Consider the following 14,176-nt stretch of genomic DNA (forward strand, 5'->3'; position numbering starts at 1 on the left):
CATTTCTTTCATGATCCAATTCTTTCTATTCACACACCGAATGCTTCCTCACCTCTTGCCTATTATAGTAGCCTCCCAATTTATCTCCCAGCCTCAACTATCTCCCCTCTCCAGTCCATACTCCACATAGAAGTCAAAGTGATATTCATAAAGTATTGATTTGATCATGTCACTCAATAAACCCCAACACTTCTCTTTTAACTCTAGATTCAAATATTATTTCCATTTCATTATTTTATCTTCTGAAAGTTTTAATTTTTAAGTTATGCAAAGTACACATAATTAATGTAGTAGTACATACTATAAATAAGTAAATATCTACATGGGGCACCTGCTCAAAATTATTTGATTGATAGAGGAAATGTAATCCCAAACACTATTCTAAAGGATTATAAGATTTAATCTTCACTGTTTTATCACTAATGTCCTTATTTTGGATCACTTTCTCTAGCAATAAAGATAAAAAGAAATTATTGTTAGAAACTGTTTTCTTTGAACTAATTAAATTTATTTTCCTTTTCTTTCTTTCTTTTTTTATCAGAGGATTTATTGAATAGTCTTTATTTCTATTTCTTTTACTCCACAATCCCTCTCCATTCTTATTTTTGGAAGGGTCACTCTGGCTAGGTAGCTGTCCTACAGTTTTTTCCTTGGATGCTTTTTAACTCCCCAGGGACATGAGATAAAGAATTAGGTCATTAGTAAGAGTGGGTGTTTCCAGATTGCATTAAAGTTTACAAAGTAAATGAATTATTTCATTTGATTGTCATAAAAACCTAGTTTAGTTAAGGTATGTCGTAATATCATCATTATATCATAGAAGAAGAAATTATGGCTCCTGAACCTGGCTAGTAAATGGCAGAGCTATGGTTGTACTGCAGATCTCATATTATTTTCATTAGGACACACTGCCTCTGGCGAAAATGCTTTGCTAGTCACCTTAGGTCAAATTTAGATTATTTCTGTGAGAGAACTCCTGCATCCCTGCATGATCTATTGATAATATGCTTATAATAAGGACACTAGGAAAGCAAGCATCAAACTTCTCCCATAGCTAAGAAACAGAAAGATGGGTTTGTGGGTTTCACCTATTTTTTCTCTAAATCCTTCAGTGAAAAGACTGCAAAACATGAAATGTTTAATAGGCAAGAAATCGGGGGAAAGAGGAGAAAAAAGCATCAAACCCTAAATAATCGAAATGCTTCATCTAAATTACCCAGCTGTTATTCCCCAGCAAGTTAATGGGAAACACTTATTTGAACCACAGGAAAATCCCATTTTGATTGAGGTTTTTTTCCACCCCACCCCCCACCCCCCCAGAAGTTCCCTTCCATCTCTTTAAAAAAAAAAAGGTAGAATTGAGAATTGTGAAGGAGAAATAATGTGACGTTGATTACTTATATTTAAATTTTTCTAGCCAGGACAGACACAGCTTTCAAGGCATTTTTAGATGCTCAGAACCCTGAACAGCAACATTCATCTACTCTGGAGTCTTACCTCATCAAGCCAATCCAAAGGATCCTCAAGTACCCTCTTCTCCTAAAGGAGCTCTTTGCCCTTACAGATGAAGAGAGTGAGGAGCACTGCTACCTGGATGGTAAGCCAGTTAGCAACATAAAAGTGTTTGCTAGTGTTTCCCCATACTCTTTTATTTTTGGAAGCCTATTCTATATGTAAAGAATCCCTATAAATAGCAAACATATATGTATGTATGTATGTATGTGTGTGCGTGTGTGTGTGTGTGTGTATATATATATATATATATATACATATATATATATATATATATATTCTCCTTATATCCACTCCATACTTTTCCCAGTGGCCATCAAAACAATGAACAAGGTTGCAAGCCATATAAATGAAATGCAGAAAATCCATGAAGAATTTGGAGCAGTATTTGACCAGCTAATTGCTGAACAGATGGGAGAGAAAAAAGAGGTAAGGACTTCATTGTGGGGGGGGTGGGATTGAGAGAGAGAGAGAGAGATCGACTGACCTTTGTAATCAACAAAATTTCAAATGTGTTGCCTTTTTACATTTTATCCTTCAAATTACAAGATTTTGAATTTTTTGAGTTTTTCCACCTTAGTGTATTCTGAATTATTTCTGTGGTAAAAAAGCTGGGTTTAATTGGTTTTCTTTTTGGTTCAATCAATCACCAAGTATTTATTAAGTATTTACTGTGGAAAGTCTTGGGAGATACAAATGGAACTAATGAAATAATCTCTAGTCAAAAGAAGTTTACATTCCCATGAGGGGAAAAGTAAATAAAAATCTAAATTAAATACAAGATAGTTTGAAAGGGAGGGTGGTAGTTAGAGATCAGAAAGGCTTCATGCAGAAGGTCCTGTTTGAGCTGTGTCTTGAAGGAAGAGGGGAATCTTATGAGGCAGAGGTGAAGAGGGGATGCTTTCCAGGCATGGTTTGCAGTCATTGCAAAGACTGGGAGATAAGAATGTCCTCTAGGTTAAATTATGGTGGAAAGGGATGAATAATGTGTATTGAGACTGGAAAATAGGTTGGACTAAGGCTTTAAAAGGTGAGCAGCAGATTTTACATGCCCTCGTTGGGGCAATAAGAAGCCATTAAATTGCTTGAAATGGGGGAGTGATGTGATTGGCTCTGTGCTTAGGGAAATCACTGTAGTAGTGATGTGGAGGATGGATCCTAGTGGTTGGATGCTTGAGGCAGGTGGACCAGCTAGGAGACTCTTGCAGTATTCTAGGTAAGACATGGTGAGAGTCTAAAGTGGTAGCTGCTTGAAGAAGTCCGGAGTAATTGTAGAGTTAAAAACAACAGGATTTAACAGCTAGGTGGAGTGAGGAAGAATGAGGTTAAAGGGAATTTCCCACAAGCAGGATTTAAAGCCAGCTCCTGGCGCAGCTGTGTGGCACTGTAGTAGAGCACCAGGTGCAGAATTGAAAGGACGTGGGTTTAAATGAAGCCTCAGGCACTTCCTAGCTGTGTGACCCTGATGAACAAACCCTGTTTGCCTAGCCCTTCTGTCTTGAGTTACCAGATAGAAAGCAAGGGTTAAAAAAAAAAGTCCTCTGGCTCCAGATACATTTTTCTTTCTACTGGCTCCAGAAGTAATAAGCAAAAGTTGAAAAATTAGGAAAACAAAGGTTTGATCTTCTGAGTAAATCAATTTATTAATTTTTAAAAACCCTTACTTTCTACCTTAGAATCAGAACTGTATAGTGGTTCCAAGGCAGAAAATTAGTAAGGGCTGGGCAATAGGGATTAAGTGATTTGCCCAGGATCATCTAACTAGGAAGATTCTCATTTGAACCCAGGACCTCTGGTCTCTAGTCCTAGCTCTCAATCCACTGAGCCAGCTAGCTGATCCTAGCATATTGATTCATTAAGCCCAGACGCCTAACACATTTTTATCAAACCCCTTTCTCATTTTAGGGACCCTGAATCCAGGAAGAGACAGGTTTTTGTACATTAAAAATAATCAAGTAAGACCAATTAAAAAGAAACAGTGCATTAGGTAATCTGATTTCTAACCAAATGAAAGATTAGAGACTTTACAAGTTTCTAGGAGGAGAATGAATAAGTACAATTACCTGAATTCAGGAAAAGGGTCTGTAAACAATCAAAGGAACATTGAAATGATAACTGATTAATCAGTAAGGGCCCGGTTTTGGTTAAGATGTACAATTATGAGAAAACTCCTCGCATCAGCCTTGGGATCTGTCTGCATTTCTGGCAAACATAACCTAGGTACCAGCGAAGTAAAACCCAACCAAAGTAGAAAGTGAACAAAGCAGAATTCAAATCGTATAGATTCAGTTGAATCAGCTAAAGTACCAAAAATGACAGGAGAATGAGGGCGGAGAGGAACTGTAAATTTTCCTCAGAATAATTTCATAATTGTTACATTTAAAGGAATTAATAAAAATTGGCAATTTTGAGGAAATCACAAGATCAAATGCAAAAGTGCTTGGAAAATAGTAGGTCACATGAAAAAATTAAGCAAGAATTTAAAAGATGACTCCAAAAAAGAATGCCAGCAATGTAGAAAAACAACTGGTGGGGAAAAATACAATTGGAAAAACCTTAGGATGATTTTTTAAAAAGCATTATTATAGCAGAAAACTGGCTTGTACATAATTTAACAGCTAAAAAAAGAATCCCCCCCCAAATCTCATAATTATATAACTTATTGGGAAAATGTGAAGACCCAACTGATAGCCCTGGGTGATAAATTATGGTGCAACTGTCTCAGTATTACTGACTTCCCAGAGAATTTAGAAAAACAAAGGGATGTGGATATGTTATTTCAGGAAAGCATCAAATAAAAATTTCAAAAATAGAAGAAGACAGTAAGCAAACTCTTAAATTCAAAGAATCTGTTCATCACCAACCAGGAAGAAACCAAGATTTAGTTGAACACATCATATGGCACTAAACTTCAGTGCTACAACACTGGGGAAAGATACAAACTGCCAAAAAGAAATAAAGAAATTGGGTTCCATATAATAATATTTGAGCTCATAGTGGACTAGTGAAGAACAAGGAAAGATCAAAGAAACTTAAATTCCACATTAACAAAATTTGGAAGATTAGATCATAAGCCACAGAATTTATCCCACAAAACTACAGAAGAGATAAGTTTACAAAGAAATGAATGGACTTTATTTAAGATGGTCTTTAAAAATTAATCTTAAAACAACAAAGGGTTGATCCAGTTAATGTTTCTATTTGACCTCTCTGCAGCATGCAGATTGCTGAAAGGGCTGGCACAGATAGTGCTCTTAGAAGGGCATATTACATCCCCTTCTCAAGCTCCATAGTCCGGCCTCTGTAGCTTCTCCTAAATGTTTCAAATGGGACTCTAGAAAATTATGTTTGGATGGGGCGGATTGATGTTATAATTTCCCTGTCCAATTTTACTAGCATCCCATAGGCTAGATATCAATAGCTTTCCATGAACCCTGTGTTTCAGGAACTATATCCAAAACTGCTTGCAGAAAAATGGGTGTCATTGCCATCCATCCACCTAGCAGAGTGGAAGGACATAAATTGAGTGTGGCGCATAAATCCAAAAGAGCAAACCAGCTTCTTTTAGAAAGTGCACCTCCCCCATACTTGACTTCACATTTTTCTGAATTTGAAGCCACCTCAGCTTCCATGTTGCCTCTCATGACAAATTACCAATGATTATCATCCACACTAATGCACAGTAAATGTCTAGGAAAGTATAAAGGCAGATATGGGCATGGATGTGATGGAGACTGCAGACGTGTAATTATTTTTGCAAATGATGTCTGTGTACAGGATCCTTTTCTAGTAGATGGCAAGCTACAGTCTACATAATTCGTAATTGCATTCCTCTATTACTTTTCACATGCCAATAAAAAATTCTTTTCTTGTCAAAACAAAAAAACAACTATACCTGCCACCTGGCTAATCCACATCAGAGAGCTAGCGATGGTGGAAATTCATCTTTTAAAAAGTAATATCTTCATCTTCCATCTTAGAATGAATTCTAAGTGTCAGTTCCAAGGCAGAAGAACAATAAAGGCTAGTCAATTAGAGTTAAGTGACTTTCCCAGGGTCATACAGCTAGGAAGTGTCTGACATGAAAATTCCACTTTATGGTACAAATGGCTCCTCATCTCAGGGAGTTCCCTTTTGGAAGCTCTAATTGATTAAGCCAGCTGAAATAGTTAATTCTTAGATAGATCCCTAAGCTTGTAGATCTCACTAGGCTTGGATCCATTAAATCAATGGCATCAAACCCAAATAGAAATGGGGACCACTGACTTAGAAAACTCTATTATCAATGTTGTCTTAATTTTATGTTATTTTTATTTCTTTAGTTAACTATTTCCTGGTTATATTTTAAGTTAGTTTAGGCTAGACTCCAGAATATTATGTATGAGCCTTATGCAAGGGGCGGGCTGCATGTTTGACACTCTGCATTAAACCATGCCCTCAAAAGCTATTGCTCTGGTAGGTTCTTCATGCTTCTCCTACAACCTCATAGCACTTCCCTCCAGGGAGGGAAGCATCCTCTTTGCAGGAGTAGTAATGAAATGGTTTGTTTTTTAACCACTTGGTTAACTTTGGAGTCCTCAAGGCTCTCCTTACTTCTCTCATTGTCCTGTCTCATGTGAAGTAAACTAGAAATTGATTCCTAAATTTCAAAAAAAGATGAATAATTAAAATCACTCATGACATATTGGATCTTCAGGTTGCAGATCTATCCATGGGAGATTTACTCTTGCATACTACAGTGATCTGGCTGAATCCTCCGGCCTCACTTGGAAAGTGGAAAAAAGAGCCAGAATTGGCAGCATTTGGTAAGTATAAATAGTAATATTGAAGAAGGAGAGACATCCACGGAAATTTTTCTAGATGAGAAATTGATTCCCAAGTTGATATTTTTTAAAATAAAAATAATTATCTGAATTGGTATTTCTACTATGTCAATGAAGTTCTCCCAAATACTAAATTAAACCTCCTAATTAATTTTATAGCATGGACAACTAGTTAAAAAAAAAATGTATTTGGCTTAGCCCTGAAAAAGTCTTAGCAGTATCAGCTATGGGGCTGAGTGCCCAAGACTGGCTGAGATAACTCAGCATCCTCGAAACCAAGACACAGTGTGCTCAAAAAGAATCAACAGGGGTGAGAGGGGAGGGAAACTTCGGGCGATGGCAATCACATTGTGTCAAAACATGTGTTGCCTGCCCTTGAGGGCTTATTATCTGTCTTTTAAAAGAGATATTTTCATGAGCTTAAAACAAAATGATTTGTTATAAGGGTTATCTTGGGTCTGCGTGATGAAGAGGAACAAAGAGTAAAACATGCTAGAAAATGAAGGTTATGTAAAAATTGTTTAATTAAGGCTAAAACTTATTTTAAAAAATAGAAAGTGGTTTTTAGATTTTAAAGCATGAACCAATGATTGCCTATTTTCCATTTACTGACTTAATGTAGGGTAGGTTGGAAAACATATAGAAATATATTGTGGGAAATAAATGTTTGGTGAATAAGTACTGGAATTAGAATTAGGAAATCTGGATTAAAGTGTTGGCTTGTTCTATTCCTTATGACTTATAGACAAATAATTTTACCATTCTTTTGGGCTTCAGTTTCCTTATCTGTAAAAATGATGAGGTTACAAACAAGACAGATCCAAAAGAATTATAAACACAACAATAATCACCATATTGTGTAGGTAAATAATTTTAATTGTTATAAAACTTGGGTCCAAAGCAGTAAACAGTGTTGTTTAAAGCAAGCACCCTTTCTTAACAGGTTAACTGTTTCAATATTGAAGTATTTAATTGGGAGATAGATTTTTCTTTAAATGTAGCAAAAGACAATTTATCAATTGGAAATATGTTTTTAAGTAAAATAAAGTTGAACATTGTAATTACTGATCTCCAAGATCAACTCTTATATTCAATTATTCTAGGGACACTGGTTGCATTCATAGTTCCTGAATTACATTGGTTGGTTGGTTGTCTTGTGGACCAAAATGACATCACTGATGATATCTTTTGAGGCATGAATAAATTAGATTTAAGTGAGGCAAAGCTGCATATATGGCTGTCGAAGTTATATATGTAAAATAAGAACAGTGTATGGTTCTAGAGACAGTTGTTTTCCACTCAATTAAACTAACCAAATGTTTTGTCTGAAAAGAGTGCTTTTTCCTAGACAAACTAGATGAATAAAAGGTGGCAGTAAGTTTCTAAAAGAGAAAAATACTTGATAAAACAACAACTGACATCATTATTTTTTTTTCCCAGTGTTCAAAATGGCTGTGGTCCTCGTGTATAAAGATGGTTCCAAACAAAAGAAGAAACTTGTAAGATTTGTTTTTGGGGTTTCTTTCTATATGTTCTTTAGGCATGTTTGTTTAAGAGTTTTATGACTATATCCAAGAAAAGACATTGAGATATGTATTGGTTTTACCCTTTTTTCAAAATTTACCACTTTCAAGTAGTCTTCCACTTAAAACATAAAAAGAAAGAGCTGTTGTGAGCGACCAACCAGAAAACCATTAATAACATCTATTTAGTTCCTTTTCTCTTTTTACCCCTACCTCCTACCTTTTACTTCCTTCAAAAATTGCTTACTTTTTCTCTGTTTGCCTGTCAGCAACATTTATTGCATGCCCCATATTGCTCATCAACCAGCCTCCACTTCTAAGGCTTTTGTGCCTTAGAACCCATACTTAATATAAGTATTTAAACCAATACGTATTTAAACGTATTGTTTATTATTTATATTTTATATATAATAAATATATTTATTATTATAAGTAAATAAAGGGTACTAAACCAAAAAAAGTATTTAAACCCAGTAAGGGTTTAAAAAAAATCAGTAAGTATTTCAAGGGCAGTCACATGGAAGAGAGAGTAGTTTTTGTTTGCTTTTAGAGCGCAAAACTAGAGTTCCAAAAAGAGTAAATATAGTAAAAAAATTATTGATGTAAAGAAAAACTTGATAATAAGTAGAACTATCCAAAAAACTGCCTGGTTTCCCCCATACCAGAGATCTTCAAGGAAAGTCGGGATGATCATTTGTCAGGTGATGTAGAGAAGACTCTTGCTTGTGTCTTTGTTAGATTTAGTGACTTTTGATGATGGCTTTTCTAGCCATGAGATTCTGTGATTCTCTGTGAATTCCTTTTATATTCCTTTTTGAAGTTTTTAATTTTTTTAAAAATGTATTTATATTGGTTGCTAATCATAGTGGGGAAGGAAGGTACTCAGTTGGAAATCACAATTTGAAAATCAATTTGAGCAGTCCAGTATATGGTATTATCATATAGTGTGGAATCATAAAATTAGAAATAACAATTTTAAGTCTTGTGTCTCCAACTCTTACTCGCTGGATGATTTTACAGGTCAACTTCTCTAAGATTAAGCTATCTCAATTATAAACTAGAGTACTTGCTCTACCTCTCCAGATTTTTGTAACCGGGCACTTTAGCATTGCAAATTATTATAATAATTGGTCTATAAATAATAATTGTAGTTTATATTAAAAAATTTTTTTAAACGTTTACAGAACTCTTTGCTTATGTTATCTCCTTTGATTCTCATAAGTACTATGAAATACAACACCTAGTTACCATGTGGAACACAATATTCTGTACTGAAATAGCTTCCATTCTTCTTACAGGTAGGATCTCACAGGCTTTCAATTTATGAGGAATGGGACCCATTCCGGTTTCGTCACATGATACCTACTGAAGCTCTTCAGGTTCGAGCTTTGACAAGTGCAGGTAAAGTCATTATGATATGTACCTTTGGGATTCTTGACACAGATTTCTAGTATGTATGTAAATTATTTTTATTGTTACTATAATTTTATCTTTGATCCAAATATTATTTATTCCCTTTCTTCCCACTACTTGGAACAAAGCCTAACTCTCTGGCTTCCAGAGATTATGGCTACTTACCCTGGAGGAGTTATTGTGGCAAAAAAATTTTTTTTTAAGTTTATTTATTTAATTAATTAGTTTAGATTTAATTCTCCTCCCAACCCCTCCCGTAGCCAATAAGCAATTCCGCTGGGTTTTGTGTGCATCATTGATCAAGACCTATTTCCATAATATTTGCACTAGGGTGATTATTTAGAGTCTATATCCCTAATCATATCCCCATCAAACCATATGATCAAGCAGTTGTTTTTCTTCTGCGTTTCTACTTCCACAGTTCTTTCTCTGGATGTGGATAGTGTTCTTTCTCATAAGTTCCTCAGAATTGTCCTAGATCATTGCATTGATGTTAGTAGAGAAGTCTATTACATTCTATTGTGCCACAGTGTATCAGTCTCTGTGTACAATGTTTTCCTGGTTCTGCTCCTCTCACTCTGCATCACTCTGCATCACTTCCTGGAGGTTATGACAAGGAAATCACTTTTAAAAGACTGATATATATATTAATTTAAGGTCGCCAAGGAATTCAGCTATGTAATTCCTAAATGAAAACTCAAATCAGCCGTCAGCCTTTTCCTAGAGTTTAATTACAAACAGGAGGAAGAAAGGAATTAGAGATAGAGAGAAAGAGAGAGTGATAGGGGAGAGAAGGGAATAGGGCTTAAATACCCCTTCTGTTTAGGCTGGGCCAAAAGGCCCAAGCCCTTAGATATCTGGGGCAAAGAAAGGAGATCAGTCCCTATTACTCACGTGACCAAAATGGAGAAACAGTCTCAGAGGCCCCCACCTTCAGCTTCCTTCAGAGCAAGCTTCTCAGAGCACACTCCAACCACTCCGCCCAAAAACTCCTCAACCACCACTTATCTTTAAGGAAACCATCGAAGTCCCCTCCCCTCAGTTCTCACATCTACCAATCACTGTCCATCAATTTCCCTGTGCCAATGGAGGCTCTAGCTTAACCCAGGACCGCCCAGAGGTCTCTGGCTTTGCACATGTCTGTTGAAGGTCATATTCTCAAATAATTAAATCTTTGATCCTTTGCTACAGCCCTTCCTAAATCCTGTTAACCTGAGTAGGGTAGAGATTGGAATAATTAAATTTTGATCTATGCTGCAGCCCTTCCTCAATCCTGTTAGGACTGAGTAGGGTGGAGATTGATTCCAAGTATCTCCATTGTATCAATTCTAAAATCAATCATGACTCAAAGAAATTCCTGTTCTATGCTTAAGCATAGGTCAAAGTCCTTTCCATTGTTCAGCAAAAGGTTTCTGTCCTAAAGTAATCTTAAGAAGGGAGGAGGAGGAACCTCCCATGCCAATGGGGTTCACATTCCAATAGACTATCAGTAAGAAATTTTCCAAGTATGAAATTTCCCAATGGTGAAATTTCCAACATTTATAAGTCTAAGGAATTTTAAGGTTTACAAGGTCTTTCTAGTTCACATGGAATTCCTCCGGTTCATTATTCCTTTGAGCACAGAGTATTCCATCCCCAACAGATAGCACAGTTTGTTCAGCTATTCCCTAATTGAAGGGCATCCCTTCATTTTCCAATTTTTTGCTACATCAAAGAGTGCGGCTATGAATATTCTTGTGCAAGTCTTTTTCCCCATGATATCTTTGGGGTACAAACTCAGCAGTGGTATAGCTGTATCAAAGCACAAGAGAAACAAAGTCTCAGGTCCCAAGCCAAAAAGAAATAGGTTTAGTGGGAGAGGGCCAGTCTCACAATAAAGACGGACTTCTAGTCAAGACCAAAAGACCCAGAGCACTGTGAGAGGCCTTCCTGTATTCCCCAAGAACATAACAACTTATGTACCAGTACAAAAATAATCCAAGACAATAGTAATACTTTGCTAAAAATAGAGGCACATGGAAGCAATGTTCATTGGTTGAGTCTACTAGGAAGTGTTAAAGGAATTTTCTCAATCTCTCCCTGTCTCTTTAAGAGACAGTAAAGAGTGCCAGATTTTCTAAGAGAACTGGCAGGTGCCAGTTAGCCAGAGCTAAAGGTTAAAGAAAGAGAGAGTTGGGAGTCTGAGGCCTCTGGATCTCTAAAAGAGTAGGAGGTCAGTCTCTTTGTCTCTGTGACTGGCAGTTTTTTACTTCTGACAGTTGAGATAGAGAAACAGATTTAAGGAGTTTGTGGGTGATGAATGTTTGTTTTATTAGTGTAGATAAGTAGTTAGTAAATATTTTATAGATAGAATAGGTTAGATTAGGCCTGGTCTGGCTGGGCAGAAGAACCTGTCCTTGAAGATATTAGAAGTAGGGTTTTTAGAAATGTTAGTTAGGATTTGGAATTTAGGTATAATCATAAGGAATTAGAGTAATAATCTTTTTTCCCTCCTTTCTCTTTTCTATCTGTACTTCTCAAATTAAACTGTGTTTTATCAAACTATTCTCATTTTTGTCAAATTCCTACCATAATTGCTGAGGGCGCATGATAGAACAAGTTTGAGGCTAGAACTAAGGCCTAGGCTAACAATGATTAAATATATTAAAGCAATTATCTACTTAATTCAAACCTTAAAACTATACTAAAACAATCATAAAAACACTACTACTATCCAAAGGAGTGTTATGATATTAGTTCATTTATATCAACATTATTTAACTATCCTAGAATAACAATTATGATTAACTCAATACTACTGCTGACGTTGAAATCTAATCCTCACATAAGGGGTATAGGGGGTTTCTTACTCACATTATGATCAATGAATGTTCCAAATGTGAGTAAAGAGTTAAATCCCATAGTTTTCTTGTGTTTTCCCGATAATAGTTATCAAATTTTGCTGCTGTTTTTTTTGTTTCCCCTCCCTCTACCCCTGTCTCTATCTGCCCCTCTCTGTCTCTCTCTTTCTCTGTGTCTGTCTCTCTTTGTCTGTCTCTGTCTCTCTCTCTCTCTCTGTCTCTCTGTCTCTGTCTCTCTCTGTCTCTCACACGCACACACACACCCCCGCATAAAAACATATCACTATACACAATTACTATAATTGCTTCTATTACCTCTATAGTTTTTTTTTCAAAGCTGGACTCCTGCTTTCACCTTCTTCCAAGTCTTAATCTGTCCCAATATGAAGGCTATAAACAATTTTTTTTCTTCTTTTGTTTCTTTTGAATAAACTTTTATTTCCTCATTTTTATCTTCCCTTCCCCCTAAGCCCCTTTGTCATATCCATTAATCAGCATGACTGCAGCTGCTTTGCTTTCCTCCCACTGGGCTGCCTTTAAGATATTTAATAATCCAGGATAATGGATCATAGACTCTTTTTGCTTGCCCCACCCTGAGACAAAAGTTCTCCCTCCCTTTTGGTTCTGCCTGTGCTCTGTGCTCTGTGCCTGCAGCTTTCTAGCTCTGCACCTGAGACCTGGGATGGCTCCACCCAGAGTTTGACGCAGAGAAGATCCAGATCATGATTGATCCCAGATTCATGTACTTTATTATTCTTGGAGTTTGGAGTCTGTTTTCTTTTGCGTCATGACTAATGTGGATATGTTTTGCACGGCTGCACAAGTACAATCCATATCCAATTGCTTGCCTTCAAGGAGGGAGAAAGGGAAGAAGGAAGAAAGAGACTTTGTAACTCAACATTTAAAATTTTTTTTATGTGTAACCCCGGGGTGGGGGGGGGGGGGAAGAGCATATAAGATTCCATAACAAAACAGAAAGAGATTCAAGTTTCACTGTTTAGCCTTCCCTAACAGCTCCCTGTCAGGCAAACCTGCTGAAACTTATTCCTTCGTGACTGGCATTTCTCCCCTCTCAGCTTAATAAATTTCCTTACCCCAGTGACTCTGAACCCCCAGCTGTCATTGCACAACCCTCAATCCCCACCCACACCCCACGGCCCGAGCTTTTATTACCACCCCCTCAACCTGCTGCCTCCCCCCAACATTTCACTCAACGTTTACACTTGGGGGCTGCTAGCTGGCTTAGTAGGTTGAGAGCCAAGCCAGAGATGGGAGGTCCTGGGTTCAGATGTGGCCTCAGACACTTCCTAGCTCTCCTGAGCAAATCACTTAACCTTCATTGCCCAGCCCTTAGCCTTGGATCCAAAACACAGTACTGATTCCAAAACAGAAAATAAGGATATATATATTTATATATATATATATTTTTTTTTTTTAATTGCACACCTTAACATTTCCACTGTAGTCTTTGGAATGCATTCTTTTTAGACGAAAAACTTGCTTTGCTCTCAAACATTTTTCTTTCTCGTTCCTTTTGTCTTCACTGAGATCCGCCTCCTTCCTGATGACACAGCTTACTTGGCTACCCTTTCCTGCACTGGTCACGTTTTCACTCCTATTCCTCCAACTCATTGATGATGGTGCTGTTAGACTCTCCTTTCTCTCAATTACCCCTTCCACCCCCTTCCTCTACCTCTCTTCTTCGGAGGTTCATCTAATCCATGATTTTAACCCAGTCAAGATTCTGGTAGCTTTTTATCTCCAACACCCCGGACACTTTCTCAGTGATCTCAGTACCAGGTTTACAGTCTTTCCTTCTGTCCTTAGAATTGTTGTTGTTGTTCAGTTGTTTTTCAGTCACATTGACTCTTCGTGGTTTGCCATTTATTTCCCCCTCCAGCTCATTTTACAGATTTTACAAACTGAGGCAAGTGACTTTCCCAGAGTCACACAGGTCAGAAATGTCTGAGGCTAGATTTGAACTGAGGAAGATGCATCCTCCTGACTCCAGGCCAGCCACTATAACCTCTTCACCTCCCAGCTGCCCTGCCCTTAACAGGGGATT

The 14,176-nt window shown here is 37.0% G+C and overlaps 1 protein-coding gene across 26 annotated transcripts in view; it reads left to right on the forward strand.

The window, feature by feature from the left end:
* TIAM1 (TIAM Rac1 associated GEF 1) overlaps positions 1-14,176 on the forward strand; it is a 302,352-nt gene that overhangs the window by 274,965 nt on the left and 13,211 nt on the right. For all 26 annotated transcript variants that reach the window (XM_056826011.1, XM_056826024.1, XM_056826021.1 and 23 more), the window contains 5 exons: positions 1,418-1,597; positions 1,823-1,941; positions 6,209-6,317; positions 7,776-7,834; positions 9,157-9,259. In XM_056826011.1, the coding sequence (XP_056681989.1) occupies positions 1,418-1,597; positions 1,823-1,941; positions 6,209-6,317; positions 7,776-7,834; positions 9,157-9,259 (570 nt within the window). The remainder of the gene's footprint in view (positions 1-1,417; positions 1,598-1,822; positions 1,942-6,208; positions 6,318-7,775; positions 7,835-9,156; positions 9,260-14,176) is intronic.

This window comes from Monodelphis domestica, chromosome 4 (genome assembly GCF_027887165.1).
Source record: "Monodelphis domestica isolate mMonDom1 chromosome 4, mMonDom1.pri, whole genome shotgun sequence".
In the NCBI taxonomy this organism is placed as follows: domain Eukaryota; kingdom Metazoa; phylum Chordata; class Mammalia; order Didelphimorphia; family Didelphidae; genus Monodelphis; species Monodelphis domestica.